At 39.1% G+C, this 19,498-nt stretch overlaps 1 protein-coding gene across 1 annotated transcript in view; it reads left to right on the top strand.

The window, feature by feature from the left end:
• Positions 1 to 19,498, top strand: part of sorl1 (sortilin-related receptor, L(DLR class) A repeats containing) — a 150,950-nt gene that overhangs the window by 20,039 nt on the left and 111,413 nt on the right. Inside the window, exons 3-5 of the mRNA XM_061918791.1 lie at positions 9,122 to 9,256; positions 11,832 to 11,993; positions 18,046 to 18,113. Of these exons, the coding sequence (XP_061774775.1) occupies positions 9,122 to 9,256; positions 11,832 to 11,993; positions 18,046 to 18,113 (365 nt within the window). The remainder of the gene's footprint in view (positions 1 to 9,121; positions 9,257 to 11,831; positions 11,994 to 18,045; positions 18,114 to 19,498) is intronic.

Consider the following 19,498-nt stretch of genomic DNA (forward strand, 5'->3'; position numbering starts at 1 on the left):
AGTCAATTGACCAAAACTGTATTTATTAAATACTCTTCATTCTTTCGCGGTTGACTTTTTAAATGAAAGAACCAACTAGTAGTGCTGCTATCTTTTGTAGTAACCCTTCTACCGCATACTTTGGATATTACTGTTGTCTGCTGAATATCTTCCCGCTTGAAGCCAAACCACCGCCAGATGATGGACCCCCTGCTGTTTTTTTGGGCATTAATTGTTCTTCCTCCATTTGTGATCAGTTTCGCACCTTCTCACTCTTGTAATGTCACTCAACTCGCTCCGCTCTGCTTGCGCCACCTGCCTCAGCTAACGTTACCCGTGCTGCTACCTCTCTGTTCGGCGAGAGCATATGACGCTACACAGTATGTGACGTATGTAAGAAGGCGGGCTTGTTTTACGTCTCTGTGAGAAGGAGAGACGAGGAGTGAGAAATGCCTGTAGTGTAATGCCCGCAGCTAAAAGCAACTGCGTGAGAACGTATACTGGAATATTACGATATAGTCATTTTCTATATCACACAGAGACAAACCCGCGATATATCGTTTATATCGATATATTGCCCAGCACTACTTTGGAGCAATATTCACGGACTGGACATTTTGGCTTGTTAGCTTCCTAATGCAGTCGAGCGATGATGATGGCATTGCTTTCTGACGGGCACGCTCGCTTCTACGGAACCTTACAGTTTGTGGAAGACATAGCAGAACTTCCAGCAGAGCATTGTATTGCTGGAAAGAGGAAGACCTTTGATTGCTGCCAAGAAAGTGTGGGCGTCTTTCTCATGATGTGTCCCCAAAATGCCATTTGTATTATGCAGGAAGAGTTGTTTGATGTTGGATGATAGAAAATGTCCGATCAGCCTTGAGTTGCTGCAACTCGATGATTTTTGTGCAATTCTTGCCATGCGTGTTTGTGAGACGAGCGGGTCAAGTGCGCCGCTGTGCTTGCTCGGTGTCTGGAGCGGCTGGATGTGAGGCTGAAGAGAGAGAGGTCAAGCGTGCGGGCGCCTTCAGGGGTTAAAATGCGTGCCTGTTTGAGGGTTTGTTGGTCACTTCCTGGGTGGAGGTGGGACTGATGTCATATAAATACATATTTTTGTTTCTAATATTTTTGCGTACGACCGGCTAAAAATCGACTGGTTAGTTGTGATCGATGAGTAGGCGACTTCTGCATTAAGCACACACTCTATGGTGGTAAAATAAGTGTAAAAGATAAAAAACTGAATTAAAAACAATTAAAAAGGAAACTATTAATGTTATTGTTTTATATCTATATTGTTATTTAAATGTATTGTTATTGCTATTATTGTTATTTTACTTGTTGTGGTTTATTCATACTAATTTATATCCAGGTTTTTTTTAAACTATATTTAAAGTTACGTTCTGGTGGTACAATAAATACTCATGTTTTCAAATGAATGAATAATCGTGTAATTAATCATGATTACAATATAAATTTTGCCATAGTCGTCCAGCCCTAGATAAGCGACTACCTCTCGTTTCGCGGAGTTAAGGATTTTTTTTGTATTTTCTGATCATCAAAGGGACATCTATGTGTACACATCTGACAGAGCAGCGCATACGGGATAGTCTAGCTCAGGGGTAGGGAACCTATGGCTCTAGAGCCAGATGCGGCTCTTTTGATGACTTCTTAACACGATAAGTAATTCATAATTCCGCTGGTAATCACAGTGTTAAAAATAACGTTCAAATGATAAAATATTCTCATGCATTTTAATCCAACCATCCGTTTTCTATCGCACCTGTTCAAGAAGTCGCATTAAGGGTAAGAAGTAATTTATTTATTGTTGGTTAGCTTTAAAATAACAACGTTATTAAAAAAATAAAAGACTTACCAGGATGTACCCCGCCTTCCGCCCGATTGTAGCTGAGATAGGCGCCAGCGCCCCCCACGACCCCAAGAGGGAATAAGCGGTAGAAAATGGATGGATGGAAAATACTTATTAACTCTAAAAATGTTGGTCTTAAAAATGCACGCATTTAGTTGTATTCTGTGTTAAAAAATATTATATGGCTCTCACGGAAATACATTTTGAAATATTTGGCCTTCATGGCTCTCTCAGCCAAAAAGGTTCCCGACCCCTGGTTTAGCTTGTTGTTGTTGCTGTTGTTATGGCTAGTTAATAAAGTGATAGTTGATCCTTCACCCTCTGGATATGTTTTTTTGATATACAGTAGTGTATATAGTGTTCAAAGTGTACAAACCCTACACTAAAATATGTAATTTGTCAAGACTGCAACCCATATTTACATTATTTCTTATGGAGAAATTTGCTTCATGTAGCTGATGTAGATGCCCATATCGGCTGTTCAGATTTACTTTACAAAAGAGAAGTGTCCAATGAGGGGGACCCTAAGCACTGGTTTAGTGTGGATGAAACGGAGCTTAGGCTAAATAATTATTCGGTTAAGGGGTTAAACGACGTAGTGTAGACATGGCCTTAGTTGTGGCGGTTGCTGTCGTCAGGTAGTAGTCGTTGCCATTGGGTGGAATGTACCAATCTTGTCTTTTGTTTTACCCAATCAAAGTATTTATTCTGTGAGTATTGTACTCATAACAAATTATACCTTTTTGATTGTAACGTGCATCTTTCTTGTATTTTTAATTTACCAAAATTAGAAGTGTTGAAATCACGATGTAAAACCACTAATGTTCGTTACTGACGAAATTCGCTTGTTACCTAATAATACCAAATGTGTTAGCCATCCCTAACTAACACAGTCAACCATGTTTTATAATCTGTTCTCTGGTAGGAGTCTTGCACTTCTATTCCCCTCCCTCTTTTGTTAGTTGATTATGAGTATAATCGCAGCATGTGGTTTCGAGCATAATCGGCATGTGTTCAAACTCGAATGTCAGGTTTATGCTGATGTTGTGATTATTATGACGCACTTTAAGCCCTTCATTTGCAGCAGTCACAAGTCCACACTCAAAAGGTGTTACTCTCAAGTAGTGCTTTTTTGTCTTGTTGTGTTGTCTATTTCCCAGTTGTCTTGCTGCTCACTTCACCAGCTTTGAAAAATTAATTGACACCTTCGAAGTTGCTTCTAGGGTGCTTTCGATAACTGCTTTCTCATGTATATCAAAATCATTACTTTCTAAGATAAAATATAAAATCCACAGTGTAAATCAGAGAGGTCCCTGATAATGATAACAGCCTGCATGGCAGCTTTGTGTCAACATTGCAACATTTTCTCGATAGATTTCACCTCATTCCAATATTTTTCAATGTTCTTTTTTATTTTTGCAATAGCATTTCCCGAATGTGTGGCGGGCTGCAATTTGGACATCCCTGAGCTAAGGTATACTTAAGATGGTAGTCTGAAGCTAGCAACTCAGTGGGTTTGCCGGCTTCATTTTCAAATTGAGTTTCTAAAGCCTGGATTTTGTGTTGTGTTGAAGCCCCCTCAAACCTACCTACCTAGCTTGACTCTGTCATGCAGACCGTAAAGGCTGTCATTGGTAGATATTTTTTTCTCTTTACTTATTTTTTTGCGTGTATACCACCTGTTCAGAGGGCATATTGCCCATCTTTGCACCTGCTTTCTACGTCTATATCAGATCTACATTTCTAATTTAAAATACTTGACTCATTGATTAGAAAAATAGAAGATTAAAATAAAATAAAATCATGCCTATCATTCTCAATCCCTGGGCGGTGTGACTTGATTGGTAGAGCGGGCATGCCCGCAACATAAGGGTTCCAGGTTCTATTTCCGCTTTGGCTATCCTTGTCACTGCCAAAGTGTGTTAAAGCAAGACACTTTACCCACATTTCTACAGACCCACTCGCACTGGTTTAATTCTAACCTAAAGATGTAGATAATGGGTTTCACGATGTAGTGAAGTGAATTATATTTATATAGCGCTTTTCTCCAGTCACTCAAAGAGCTTTTACATAGTGAAACCCAATATCTATGTTACATTTAAACCGGTGTGGGTGGCACTGGGAGCAGGTGGGTAAAGTGTCTTGCCCAAAGACACAACGGCAGTGACTAGGATGGCGGAAGCGGGGATCGAACCTGGAACTCTCAAGTTGCTGGCACGGCCACTCCACTAACCAAGCATTTCCTCCCCAATGTATAGGTCTCCGTATCAGCTGATATTTGACACAGGTATGTCCTCATACATTTGTGTCAACAAGATAAAATTAAATGAAAACCTCTGAAAGTGGACTTATGTTTGTCGCCGCCCATTAGGACATTTCAAAGCGTAAAATACGATCCGCCTTGAAAACACAGTATTTTATTTTGAAAGTAAACCAGATTCTGCTGCTCAATGGCCTTGTGGTTAGAGTGTCTGCCCTGAGATCGGTAGGTTGTGAGTTCAAACCCCGGCCGAGTCATACCAAAGACTAAAAAAATGGGACCCATTGCCTCCCTGCTTGTCACTCAGCATCAAGGGATGGAATTGGGGGTTAAATAACCAAAATGATCCCCGAGCACGGCTACCGCTGCTGCTCACTGCTCCCCTCACCTCCCAGGGGGTGGAACAATGGTATGGGTCAAATGCTGAGGGTTATTTCACCACACCTATTGTGTGACTATCAGTGGTACTTTTACTTATTTTATTTTGTGTTTGTCCAACACTATCATATTTTACCAAAAATAAACAGATATGTTGTGGTGTCCGGAAAAAAAAGAATGTCTTTGTATATTTAGCGCTGGAATGCAGAACGAAAACAATATGTCGGTGGCGTTGCGTGGGCAGTGGAAATTGACACATTGACTTGAATAAAATCGGAAAAGGTCTGCTGGCACGCATCTGCCATTCTGCAACCGTTCCACATTCGGTGGAAATCCGGGGTAAGCATCATGCAGTAGTATTGCTAAGTGCTGAAGATAGTAATATAATAAAACAAACACTTACTACGCAAGTAGTAAGTGTTTGTACTACTACTGTACAATGTAGTGTATTTCCTATACCAAAATTTTGGTACCGGTACCGAAGAACAATTTTAGAAGTTTTAAATAAAAATTAAAATGCATTAAACACATTGGGCTTTTCTTATTGCATTTAAAGAACAATTTACAAGTGTATACTGTATATTACATGTAGCCTTTCCAGAATCCAGGATTAGGTTAGAATAAAATGGAAAGCTTTATTGACATTGTATTAAATGTTTCATGCTTTATGGTTGCCATTCTTGGTCTGGCTTTAAGAGAAATACAATTATTAGTAAATACTAAAAACAGTACTATGGCTAAATGTACAGAGATAGGACACGTAGCAAGTAAAACACACATTGTCGAAGTTAAAACACTAATTGTAGGAATTTGTTACAAAATTCAGTAATTTCACCTGCATTAGTTTATGCTATGTGGCAGTTTTGACTCTGCTAATATTTTGCAACCAGTTATGCGCACCCTTGTAACTGTATGTGCACTTCAGGGGAGCGAGTTAACTTTGTTACCTGTCGATTTGACTGTTATTTAATTGTTTAGTTAAGTTTGAAGCAAAGATAGTCATACTTAAATCGTGAGGCATGATTTAAAGCAGCGCTGCAGTGCGGCGCTTACCTGTTTAAAGCATCATCTTTATGGATAGTTTTGAAACACAAATACCTCCATATGGCGCTTCACGCACTCTCCATATTAACCATGAGAATTGCCGTTTTTTTTACCATTTTTCCTCTCTAAGCCGATTGTTCGTGTATGCTAGGGGTGTAACGGTACACAAACATTTCGGTTCGGTACATACCTCGGTTTAGAGGTCACGGTTCGGTTAATTTTCGGTACAGTAAGAAAACAACAAAATATACATTTTTTGGTTGTTTATTTACCAAATTTGTAAACAATGGCTTTATCCTTTTAACATTGGAAACACTATAATAATTCTGCCTACGTTAATCCACATTACACTGCCTCAAATTGTTGCTCGGATTAAATAAAATTACCTACATATAAAAAGTGCAACATTAAACAGTTTCAAGGCAACTCATCATGCTTAATTTATTACAGCATTTGGGAAGCCTGTAGTTGATTTTTATTATGTAAATGTTATATTTTTAGCAACATCTGATAGTAGGGACCCTGCCATTCAAAACTAAGCTGCTACTTCACTAAAGATTAATGTACTGTAACTATAGCGTAAAAAAAAGTACAATAGTAATAGGAGAGACTATTCAATCCCTGAACACCATGGAGTTAAAGTGAAATAACAGACAGACAGGGCTTTGCTGCCCCCAACACAGCACGCACGCACACACGCACACACACACACACACACACACACACACACACACACACACACACACACACGTACACACACACACACACACACACACATACACACACACACACAGAAGAATGAGCTAACGTTACGCTAAAAGCTAATTAGCCTTCACCTCAAGCCAGGACTGCGAGCGACCTGAGCTGCAGTTTAAGTTTCTAGAACGTCAACGGGCTCATAGTGATATTACTAGTAGTTGGGAGGTGTTTATTATAATTTGGGGAGATTATGCTGGTTTATGCTCACCTGCTAAACAGCTAGCTGCTCGACGCTGAAGCATTGACTACATGCGTTCTGAATACACACTGCTGATTGGCTGTTACCGCTTTGAATACGCACTGCTGATTGGCTGTTATCGCTTTGTATGTAACCAATCAGATGGTTGTGTGGGTGGGACAATACTGGGTGCTGAGACAGAGGCAGAAGCAAAGCAGCTTGTTAAGACTTTAGAACCTGGTTCAATACAAATACACGTACCATTAAACCCCTAGTGTATGCGCTCTCGGCTGTGTGTGTGTGCATGCTGACACACCCAACATCATGCGCCTCGGCTCTGTACGTCACCGCCGCACGGCATTATGCAGATGGAAAAAAAAGTACAGGTATTTTTCAAACATAGTATTTTTAATTCATTATTACTTTATTAGTATCGGTATACCGTACAACCCTAGTACAGTGTCTGCTCTCACTGGGATGCCGACTGATGGGAAGTTCAAATCTTTTCGTTTGGATAAATAATTGAAGGGCAACTGCACTTTTTTGGAATTTTGCCAATGATTCACAATCATTATGAGGGATAAGAACATGTATTTTTTCTAAAGGATTTTGAAGATGATAAAAAACGCTCGCAAGATGTGACAAATGGGAGACACCATTGTAACTTTCAAAGCTCTCTAAAAAAACTCAAAGTCCCTCCATCAACGTTTTATATACACTGCAAATATATATATAATGTAGTAACAGACACCTTCATAACAATAAATAATGTTTTATATACACTCTGCAAATATGTATACAATGTAGTAACTGACGCATTTATAACAATATGTAATATGTACAATAGTACCATATTTATTATTTACCTTCTTATAGCAATGATCTTCTGACTTCCAGCAACAAATGTGTTTTTCTACTTCCGGAAACAAACGCGAGTGTTCTAATCCTGGCAGACTTGGTAACAGACAACAAAGACGACTATTTTTGGAAAAATTAGGATTCACAACCATACCTTTTTTAATCTTAATATACAGAGGATGAACCACTGTCTTTAGAAGTGAGCATGAAGGAATGGTGAAACTTGGGAGCAAACAGGAACCAAGAGAGTGAGGTCGGCGTGTCTTGCTGCTGTAAATGTGGAACTTGGAACCAAGTTATGCTGACATAAATGGAGTGATTACCCAAACTAAACCGGAAAAAATGTTCGAGGCCAGTTTGACCAAACGCACAACAGTCCATCGAGTGAGTGACTGTAATATTGATCATAATACATGCAGCACACCATGCTATTTGTAGTACAACCACGTACACTATCGAGCTCGCTTTGTACGAACAAAACATGAAACGGATCTAAATTGGATGTCAAAGTTGATCGTGTCTTGGTTTATGGCTACAGCCTTCTACTACCCAGGTGAGAGGCGTGATTTATAATCCAGAATTAACTTTTATCAGCTCAGAGGCGAAGCAGAAGCAGGACACCGACAATATAGCTGCCTATGTTAGCTAGCTCTCTGTGATCAATGCGCCGCTAAAAATGGATGGATAGAATAGTCTGCTTTAGCGCTTATAATAACAATATCGCTACTACTTAATTATTGTTCTGGTCATAAGATGTAAAGGGAACATGGTTAACAGTTTTGGGAAAGTTATTTAGAGGGCTTTGTGGACGAAATAGGGGAGCTCCAATTGACTCCATTGATAGCTGACTTGGGGCAGCACAGTGGAACAGGGGTTAGTGCGTCTGCCTTTTAATACGAAGGTCTTGGTTTCGATCAGTACTGTGTGGAGTTTGTATGTCTGCATGACTGTATGGGTTTTCTCCAGACAGACTGATTGGCAACGCTAAATTGGCTCAAGTGTGTGAATGTGAGTGTCTGTCTATCCGTGTTGGCCCTGCGATGAGGTGGCGACTTGTCCAGGGTGTACGCCGCCTTTCGCTGGAGAGCAGTTGGGATAGGCTCCAGCACCCCCCGGGACCCCGAAAGGGATGGTAAATGGGTTGTACTTGTATAGCGCTTGTCTTGGGCTCCTTTTTAAGGAGCCCAAAGTGCTTTGACAGTATTTCCACTTTCGCCCATTCACACACACATTTACACACTGACGGCGGGAGCTGCCATGCAAGGCGCTCACCAGGACCCATCAGGAGCAAGGGTGAAGTGTCTTGCCCAAGGACACAACGGAAATGACTAAGATGGTAGAATGTGGGAATTGAACCAGCAACCCTCAGATTGCTGGCTCGGCCACTCTCCCAACTTCGCCACGCCGTCCCTGGGAAAAGCGGTAGAAAATGAATGGATGGATAGCTGACTTTATTTACGATTTAGAATGCATAAAAATATATGTGTGTTTGTCTTACATAGGGATTGGCAAAGTTCCATAAAAAGGCAGTTCCCCTTTAGGAAACCAGTTTGGATGTTTCTATAAAACCGAAATCCTTGTCCAACTGTGAATCTTGATTGTTGAAAGTATTTTTTGTGTACATAATATATATGGTGCCATAGTGTTGGGGGGACTAAGGGGCAGCACATATTGGCATTGGGGAGTCAATGGCCCTTGAATTGTCATTCATTTGTGCCAATCTCCCCCCTCCCCCCACACTCATTGTTGATAAAAGACACAGCAGCTAATCATATGCTTTTGTCCATTTTGCATCCAGGTTTACGTGTCCTACGACTATGGGTTCACCTTCACACTTGTCTCCGAGAAATTCCAGCTGTCGGAGACCAAGGCAAAGGATGGTAGCGCTCAGAGCATCTCTCAATTTTACCACAGCCCCGCAGACAACAAGAGGGTAAGAGCGTATAATTTTGTTGGCAGAATGTTCACAAACCTCACTCTACAGAAGAGGACAATGTGTCATTGACACAGCTACACAGTAGTGAAAACAGATTTTTTTTTGTAGGTTTTAATCTCTTAGCTGTAAAGTGGCTATTTGTACTTTAATTGGGGACACTGGACATACACTGATTGGTTAGAGAAGAGTACAAACAAAGGTTTAAATGGTGGAGTTCAAGAATTTAAAGTAGTCCTTATTAATGATTCCATCGACTTTGTGAAGTGTATCAGTACCACAATTCAGCCCCAGAGCATGATCCAACCACCACCATGCATAACAGTTAGTAGTTGTGAAAGCCTCATCTTCACTACGTTTACATGCGAACACACAATTAATTATTGCTTAAATTTACTTGAAACCAGCTTTTTAAAATGCATTCATAAACTGTGTTCCACTTTTTAAAGTCGACCCGCAATCCAAGTCACTGCCGTTGTGTCCTTGGGCAAGACAACCAGTGCTATTCACAATAGTGTATTAACGTGAATTAATGTTGGGTGGTGGTTGGAGAGGCCACAGGTGCCAATTGGCAGCCACGTTTCCGTCAGTCTACCCCAGTGCAGCTGTGACTACAAATTTAGCAATCAAGTCAAGTCAAACTTAATTTTTATGGCACATTAAAAAAAAACTAAGTTGACCAAACTCCTGCCAGAGCACATAAGACAATAAAAAAGCGATACTGCATAAAGTGAATATTACAATAAACACTACTAAAATAGCAACAACTTTTTTGATAAAACTGTTGAGGTAAGACAAGAAAGAAAAAGGTGCTATTTTCAATGTTTAAGTTACACACACTAGTTGTGGGGAAATTTGTCCTCTACATTTGACCCATCCCCTTGTTCACCCCTTGAGAGGTGAGGGGAGCATTTTTGGTGATTTAACCCCCAATTCCAACCCTTGATGCTGAGGCCCAAGCAGGGAGGTAATGGGTCCCATTTTTATAGTCTTTTGTAAGACACGGCCGGGGTTTGAACTCACGACCTACCGACCTCAGGGCAGACACTAATCACAAGGCCACCGAGTAGGTCGTGGAGCGAAAGTGAAGCAAATTAAAGATGGCTTCTCAGTTCTCACTGTAAAGCACGTTGAGTGTCCAGAAAAGTGTTACACAAATCTAATCCACAATTATTATTACCATGACTATTACTATTATCATTATCAAAGATTATATTAACACACATTGACTTTGCGATTTACATGACAATTTTGAAAGTAGGGATGTCACAATAGGAAGACTTCATATAATGGTTATCGAGACAAACATTATAATTGTTATCATTATTATCGCGGTACTGTTGAATGGGCTCAAAAAGTTCTTATACACACACTGAAATCTTTTGATTTAAATTGCATATTTTGTGTTTTATTTGCTTCAGTGATAGTGTTTTGGTCTTTAGTATTTTATCGGTTTTATTGGCTAAGCTTTTTTTATTGTTTTAAATATTCATTTGTAATGTAGCTCTTTTAAAATGTATCCAAATGAAAAGTGCATAACAAATAAAATCTATTAATATTTCATTTTTATGGCGGGCGATGTGGAATTCCACTCTCTTCAGCGGTCATTGAACGCATTGTAAAAACACCTCCGTCTATAGTTACATAGAGTATAGTTACAGTATGTATTTTGAAAGCATAGTAAAACGAATAATGAATGTGCATTGAATGTGTAAATGAAAGTTTCTCTGAGGTTATGTCTCGTATAGCACACGCAAAAACCTCATTTAAATAAGGCGGTCTGCAGCACTTTACAATTGCACACGCAGTGTTAGTAAATCGCACGCAACACGCCCACTAATTGTACACGCTATTTTAAAGTTTTCAAACGCTGTTTACTGTTCGGTATTAGGATCTCTAAATCAGGTCTTTAGTCTACACGAGGAGCATGTGAATTTTAAAGAATTGTGACATTTGCCACTTTTTAGCTGAATTTCCCCCAGGGATCAATAAAGTACTTTCTATTCTATTCTCTTCTATTCTATTCTATTCTATTCTATTCTACTCTATTCTACTCTGTTTTGATTATGTATACATTCAATAAACGTGACCTGAACGTTTGTAGTGAATACTTACATATATGTATTATGTCTACATCCGAAAAAGGCCTGGGTCTGACTTTTAAAAATGTACAGTATACTGTACTGTTGACATTAAGATAAACAGACACAGGTCACTTATGAGCAGAAAACATCGGATTTCACCTGCAGTGTAAACTTAGTTCTCTACTCCGTATTGTCAATATTGTCTTGATAGCCCATTCTTTGTCCCATCTGAACATAAATCTTTTGTCTGACACGCATCCGGCCTTTCTAACCTACTATTAGCCAAACATGTATGGTACGCAAGAATGGGAGAATCATGCAAAATCGACAAAACGGACATGCTCCAACTCACATTCAAATCAAGATCTCAAGACTGTGAGACTTTAATCTGCAAGGCCACAGTGCTGCCCTTTTTCTAAATGTTCCTATGTTTTTTTTTAAAAGACATTGCATTCTATTTTTTGCTAAAATGTGTTTTTCTTCTTTTGCAGTACCTCTTCACAGACTCCATCAATAATTACCTGTGGAGCACCTTTGATTTCTGCAAAACTGTGCAAGGGTTCTCCCTCCCATTCAAACCAACGGACATGTTGCTTCACAGCACAATACCCAACTTGGTCCTTGGCTATGACAGTTCTCACCCAAACAAACAGGTAAATGCTGTCAAAATATAACATACTCAACCTTAAGAACCTTCTGTTGTGTATTAATTACCGTACGTACATGTGTCAATGCTTATATTTAGTTTAGGTCAAGGTTTACATGCACACAGTATAGTTGACTATTGCAATTTATACGCGAATATATAACAAACCTGGTGAAGAGGTAAAGCGTTCTCGCACTTTGCTGTGATGTTTTTTTTTTGAAGAACGCCGCTTGAATTGGCATGGATATTTTTCCCTTGTGCATGGGTGATTCTGGGCAACAGTTCTGGCTATCTGCAATTTTAAAAGTACACTGAAACAGCTAACAAAGCATTGAGCCTGGAGTAAGAATATTACCAGCTTTAAAGACAATGAAGGAAGCCCTAAATAAAAGATTAACAAAGACTGCAATGAAAACAGGTCTGATGAATTTTGATTATACAGCATACGGACCCGACTAATTGCTTTATTCAAACATTAGCGGTAGTGGTGGAAAACACAAACATGGAGTTCATACACACTGAGACATCTGGACATACTTTGTTGATGATGAGGAGATGTATTTGTAACTGATGATGAGGAGATGTATTTGTAACGTGTGTGACCCGGGAAGCATACTTTATCAGTATCATAATTCCAACCCTGCTTCGAAAAGCTTTGCACTACAAAACATGCTTATTGTAGCTCATTAAGCCTAACATCCTCATTTAGATGAAAAAAAAAATGAGCAAAAATTGTTTCATAAATTTTTGTTTTGTAGGTTAAAACTACATCTTCAATGAACCCTTGCGCAGTGCCGGCAAGCAGAGCGGATTACCTGGGAAGTGTAAATCAGAAGTATAGACAGTGACACATATTGGTTTAGGATGAACACAAAAACGATACAGGAGAAAACATAATGTTTGAGTCTCTTGTCCGTCCGATGAATGAGCAGACAAGCAATTATTTGTTTTTGACGTAAATCCTCATGTGGGAGCGCAAACATGCAAAAAATAAATAAAACAACATCTACAACCAGGAATGCGAGTAATAGGTCACTTAGTGAACAATCGCCCGGAAAATTAATGATGATGTGAAATCAAGAAGCCAAAGAGGCCAAACTTTAATTTGTGAAGTATTTACATTCTAAAGTTAAATCGTCAGTTCACCTCCTGAGAATCAGCATTCTCCAAACTAATACAAAAATGTCCATTGCAGAGGACAATGCTTCTCATTAAGTTAAAAATTTGACATTGTACAACACATTGTCATTTTAAGAACACTCAACTAATGTTACTTGAAACACTTTATGTTCCTGCACTATTATTTGCACTTAAGAATACAATTTTTGGTGTAATAAATATAAATAGAACATTTGAGCATTATGTTTGTACAGTGTGTTTATCCTTAACATTCCTGCCACTTCATTTTACACAGTATGGCATTTTTACCAAGTGCTTATTTTTTTTGACAGCACTGCAATATATCGTGCAATGGCCTTAATACCATCACTACATCGTACTGTGAGATTTTGATATTGTTGCATCCCTAGTATCAAATGGGTCACAGCAGTCCACATTTTTAGTTTGAATAAGGATTACATTTTTGTTTTACTTAAGGCAAATTGATTCAGTTAAAATATTTTCGGTTGCAGATGAAAAAGCAAATGTTAATAAAGTTATTCTTTTCTTTGTTTTTTGTTTTCTTATGTGTTACTAAGAATACAAAGTTATGCAGAAGTGTACTTACAACAATTTTATAGAGAAATCATACCGGGGGCAGAGGGGCATTACATTCTCCTGCAGGGTAATTAACACCAAATTAACCTAACATGCTTTTTTTATGAATGTGTGAGAAAGCCGGGGTATCCATAAAAAACCCAGGAACGCACAGGGAGAACACGCAAACTCCACAAACAGATGTCCACATGGAGAGTCAAAGACGCACACGGCGTAAAGTTAGACGTTCCTGTCAATAGTAATGTCTAGATTAAGGTAGTTTTTGCAGGCTTGCTCAAGAAATGCATTAATTAACTTCAAATACCTTTCTATTAAACTATTTTTCTCTCCTTACATTTGCAGAGTGCTGGCTTCGTTTTTTCAGGTGCGCGACCAGCTCTAGTGCTTATTCTGACAGCCGATTCAGATGCAGGTTTTTCCAAATATTTTTAGGACACTAGAGATGTTTCATTAATGTGTCTTAGGTTAGATTAGATAGTACTTTATTTATTCCGTCAGGAGAGTTCCTTCAGGAAAATTAAAATATGTCTTGTATTCATGCTGGCAATTAAGCTATCTAGCAATTAGCATGCTGGCTGATTCTCTGGGAAATGAGCAGTATCAACATGAGTTGATCAATGAGTGGTAATCAATCACGGTTTTATGATGATTAAAAATACTAACCGCAATCTATCATTATATTGTTCATCGTTTAATCCCTATCAGTCACTGTGAAGCTAATAAAGCTATAGTACATGTTTTCTATGTGACGGAAGACTACTCTGTTGGGAAGTCTAGCTTTTTAGATTACTGTAGACAAAGGTATTAGTTTATTCCTGGTTTCAGAGGCTATTTACCTGTCCAAAAGACAAGTTGAAACTAAGGCCCTACACAACATAGCCTGTCCTTTTTATAGAAGTTGTTGATGTAGCAGTTGAACGCAACAACCAGAGAAAGAATCTTCTGTAGAAGTGCCACAGTTTGCCTTAGACATTGTTGTTATCGGCTCACCAATATCAGAACACTGTGGCCCGATTGGTACCGGGCCGCAGAATAATTTTTTATTCATTTTTATTTAAAAAAAATAAATAAAATACATTTTTTTATTTTTATTTTTTTATTTTTTATTAAATCAACATAAAAAACAATATACACTTACAATTAGTGCACCAACCACAAAAACCTCCCTTTTCATGACAAAAACATCCCTTTTTCATGACAAAGAAAAAAATAAAAATAAAATATAAACATAATGTAGGATTAGAGCTGGGCGATATTGGCTTTTATTACTATCGAAATATTTTCATGCCATATCGCGATATACGATATATATTACGATATTTGGCCTTGGCCTTGAATGAACACTTGATGCATATAATCACAGCAGTATGATGATTCTACGTGTCTACATTAAAACATTCTTCTTCATACCGCATTAATATATGCTCATTTTAAGCTTTCATGCAGAGAGGGAAATCACAACTAAGTCACTTGACCAAAATTGTATTTATTAAATACTCTTCATTCTCTCACGGGTGACTTTTTAAATGAAAGAACAAATGAATAGTGTTGCTACCTTTTTGTAGTAACACTGCTGCATACTTTGCATTTTGCTGTTGTCTGCTGAATATCTTCCAACTTGAAGCCAAACCACCACCAGATGATGGACCACCTGCTGTTTTTTTAGGCAATAATTGTTCTTCCTCCATTTGTGATCAGTTTCGCACCATCTCTCTCTTGTATTGTCACAAGCTCTGCTCCGCTCGACCTGCCTCAGCTGACGTTAGACATTTTGCTACCTCTCTGGTCGGCGAGAGCTTATGAGTCTAGATGCGCAAGAGTATGTGAAATATGTAAGAAGGCAGGTTTGTTTTCCGTCTCTGTGAGAATGAGAGACGAGGAGGAGTGAGAAACGCCTATTGTGTAATGCCCGCAGCTAAAAGCAACTCGACCTGCCTCAGCTAACGTTAGGGCTAACGTTAGCGCTCGGCGAGAGCGTATGACGCTAGACGCGCGACAGTATGTGACGTATGTGTAACAAGGCGGGCTTGTTTTATGTCTCTGTGAGAAGGAGACGAGAGGGAGTGAGAAACGCCAGTAATGTAATGCACGCAGCAAAAGCAACTGTGTGAGAACATTTAATCGAATATTACGATACAGTCATTTTCTATATCGCACAGGGACAAACCTGCGATATATCGTTTATATCGATATATTGCCCGGACCTATGTATGATTGTGATTAATCATTTTGATTTAAATATTTTTGAAAATAATCATGCAGCCCTAACGTACTCACTGAATAACCTAAGGTTTTTATCATGAAGCGCACCTCCTTAGAGAAAACAATTGCAACACTTTGAACGATGTTCAGTCTACATTAGTATCTGAAGTAAATGAGTAAAAGTGCTTAGCACGAAATTGAGCTAGCTTGTCAAATTGCTTTTGGCAGCACCTGTTCGTTATCTCACATTGAAAGTTATCGTTATAATATCAGTCACTCATTGCAATTTTTACACGCAGAAACACCCAAACTGCCTGTCAAACTGGGAACCCTGTAATGCAACTAATTGTGATGTATATAGGTAACTTCCCTGTATGGAAGGCACTGCAATTTCATAAAAAATGGTCTTGATTTAGGATGTAACTGTATCATTTATCTTTGAGAGTTTTGATACCAATTTCTGGGACCCAACCACACACAAATAAATTGTAGATCTCTATGCTTTTCCAAGTTTCTATCTGTTTTGTCATGTAGAAAATGGCGCCTCAGCAGTTTGAGAAATTGAACAACCGATAATCATTGATATCACTTGACAAATCTTTTTTTGATAAAGTATAGGGCTCTATTCCATTGCGTATTAAAGGCCTACTGAAACCCACTACTACCGACCACACAGTCTGATAGTTTATATATCAATGATGAAATATTAACATTGCAACACATGCCAATATGGCCGGTTTAGTTTACTAAATTGCAATTTAAAATTTTCCATGGAGTTTCTTGTTGAAAACGTCGCGGAATGATGACGCGTGCGCGTGACGTCACAGACTGTCAGGAAATATTAGCTCAGCACCAGTTACGGTTAAAAGTCGTCTCTTTTCATCGCGCAATTAAACAGTATTCTGGACATCTGTGTTGCTGAATCTTTTACAATTTGTTCAATTAATAATGGAGAAGTCAAAGTAGAAAGATGGAGTTGGGAAGCTTTAGCCTTTAGCCAAACAAACACACAGTGATTCCTTGTTTAAAATTCCCGGAGGTGAAGCTTTACTATGGATCAGAGCGGTCAAGCGATCATGGTTCCCGACCACTTGTCAACCGGCAGGTTTCGCTGAGAAATTTGTGTTAAAAAGTCACCTCTTACCGGAGATCTGTGGAGTTTGCGCCGTCCTTGTATCTGCCGTCGACTTCCCTCAGACACTGGCCTCAAGACACCTGTGGACACACCCCTCCGACTATCAGGTACTATTTAATCTCACTAAAACACTAGCAACACAATAGAAAGATAAGGGATTTCCCAGAATTAACCTAGTAAATGTGTCAAAACCGAATCCGTTCCAATGCAATCGCCTTTTTTTTTTTTTCTTTTTTAACTGTAGTTATTTTTTTTTTCAAGTCCTTGGCTATCAATATCATCATCCACAAATCTTTCATCCTCGCTCAAATTAATGGGGAAATTGTAGTTTTCTCGGTCCGAATAGCTCTTGCTGTTGGAGGCTCCCATTAAAAACAATGTGAATATGTGAGGAGCCATCAACATGTGACGTCATCGTCTGCGACTTCCGGTTAAGACGAGGCTTTTTTATCAGCACCCAAAGTTGCGAACTTTATTGTGGATGTTCTCTACTAAATCCTTTCAGCAAAATATGGCAATATTGCGAAATGATGAAGTATGACACATATAATGGACCTGCTATCCCCGTTTCAATAAGAAAATCTCATTTCAGTAGGCCTTTAATTAACCATGTAATATATTTATCAGATAGACAATGCTGTAAGATAACTAAAATGATAGTATAATTACACATAATGGCAACAGAATACATTTTGGCACTTCTCTTTGGTTGTGTATTTCCTTTTTAAATCACTAATTATATTGCATATGCGCATCATTTAAATGAGTGTCTTTATAAGCCGGTGTGTTGAATTAGTATGGAATAAAAATGCTGTTATGATGAATGGCATGATGGCTTTTATTTGTTTCTATTCTATTGAATCCATGCACAATATCTGCTAAACAGTTTTCCAATGTGCAAAAGACAAAGTGAAGCAATGAACATGACCTACATTTTTAAGTGCACCATCCCCCTCTTCTTCTTTACCCCTCCCCCTCCCACTCTTTTACACCCTTGTATTTGTAGCTGTGGAAGTCGGATGACTTTGGTGAGACATGGGTGCTGATCCAGGAGCATGTGAAGACGTATTTTTGGTAAGATAACATTTGAACTCATGACAGCAATGCACCGTGGAGAGCCAAAATTCATTAGAAATACCTCAGACAGTCATTGATTGCGATTATTAAAATTAATCTCTTTGTTACACCATCAAAGTGATAAACCAGCCAAGACAGATTTTCAGAAGACACACACCCCACACAAACACAAAATAAGCCAATATCCATATCCTCGCCCCCGCAGCCAATTAAACTTAATTTTGTTTAAGGCTTTAGCAAAGGGGTGCTACTTTATCTGTTTTAAAACACTGAAATCCAGAGCCTCTGTGCTAACTACCTATTTGCCATTGAATGATGTTTTATCACCCAAAACAAATGGATATTTTGGCCCCAATTTAAATCTTAATATGTATAATCTGATGAAAAATCTGCTGTACAAAATAGGTGTACACAATTCTTTATAGATAGATAGATAGATGGATGGATGGATGGATAGTACTTTATTTATTCCTTCAGGAAAGTTCCCACAGGAAATTTCCAATTCCATCAGCAGTGTACAGAATTGAGATCAAATTTAAAATGTAAATGATAAATAATGGGTGTTTATGTTATTGTTTTGAATCACCTATCATCCTAGTACCCCTTCCGCCAGAGAGGAGTTGTACAGTCTAATGGCATGAGGGACAAAATAGTTTTTGAGTCTATTAGTCCTGCACTTGTGATGAAGCAGTCTTGCACTGAACAGGCTCCTCTGGCTACTGATAATGGTATGTAGAGGGTGATTGGCATCATCCATGATGCTCAGTAGTTTTTCCACAGTCCTCTTCTCTGCCACTGTCACCAGTGAGTCCAGTTTCATTCTGATCGTAGATTCTGATCAGTTTTTCCAGTATGGAGCTGTCCTTCTTAGACGTACTGCCCCCCCAGCACACTAGGATGTAGAACAGAACACTGGCAACCACAGACTGGTAGTGCATCTACAATAGTTTTTTGCAAATGTTGAAGGAGTGCAGCCTCCTCAGGAAGTACAGCCTGCTCTGTCCTTTATTGAGTCCACGCTCTGTACCTCGACTCCCTCGATCCCAATCGGTTGTGACCTTGGACTCGAACTCCCAAAGTCAATGGTCTTTGACGGATTGAGCTGCAAGAGGTTCCTGCGGCATCAGACAGCAAAGTCCCTCACCAGGCTCCGAAACGCCTCCTCTGCTGTCCCTGATGCACCCGACGATTGTTGTGTCATCTGCGTACTTTTTATCTTATCATATCTACTTATCATATTAATTTAAGGGGCTTCACGGTGGAAGAAGGGTTAGTGCGTCTGCCTCACAATACGAAGGTCCTGCAGTCCTGGGTTCAATCCCAGGCTCGGGAATATTTCTGTGTGGAGTTTACATGTTCTCCCCGTGAATGCGTGGGTTCCC

The sequence above is a fragment of the Nerophis ophidion genome, linkage group LG13, assembly GCF_033978795.1.
Source record: "Nerophis ophidion isolate RoL-2023_Sa linkage group LG13, RoL_Noph_v1.0, whole genome shotgun sequence".
Classification (NCBI taxonomy): Eukaryota; Metazoa; Chordata; class Actinopteri; order Syngnathiformes; family Syngnathidae; genus Nerophis; species Nerophis ophidion.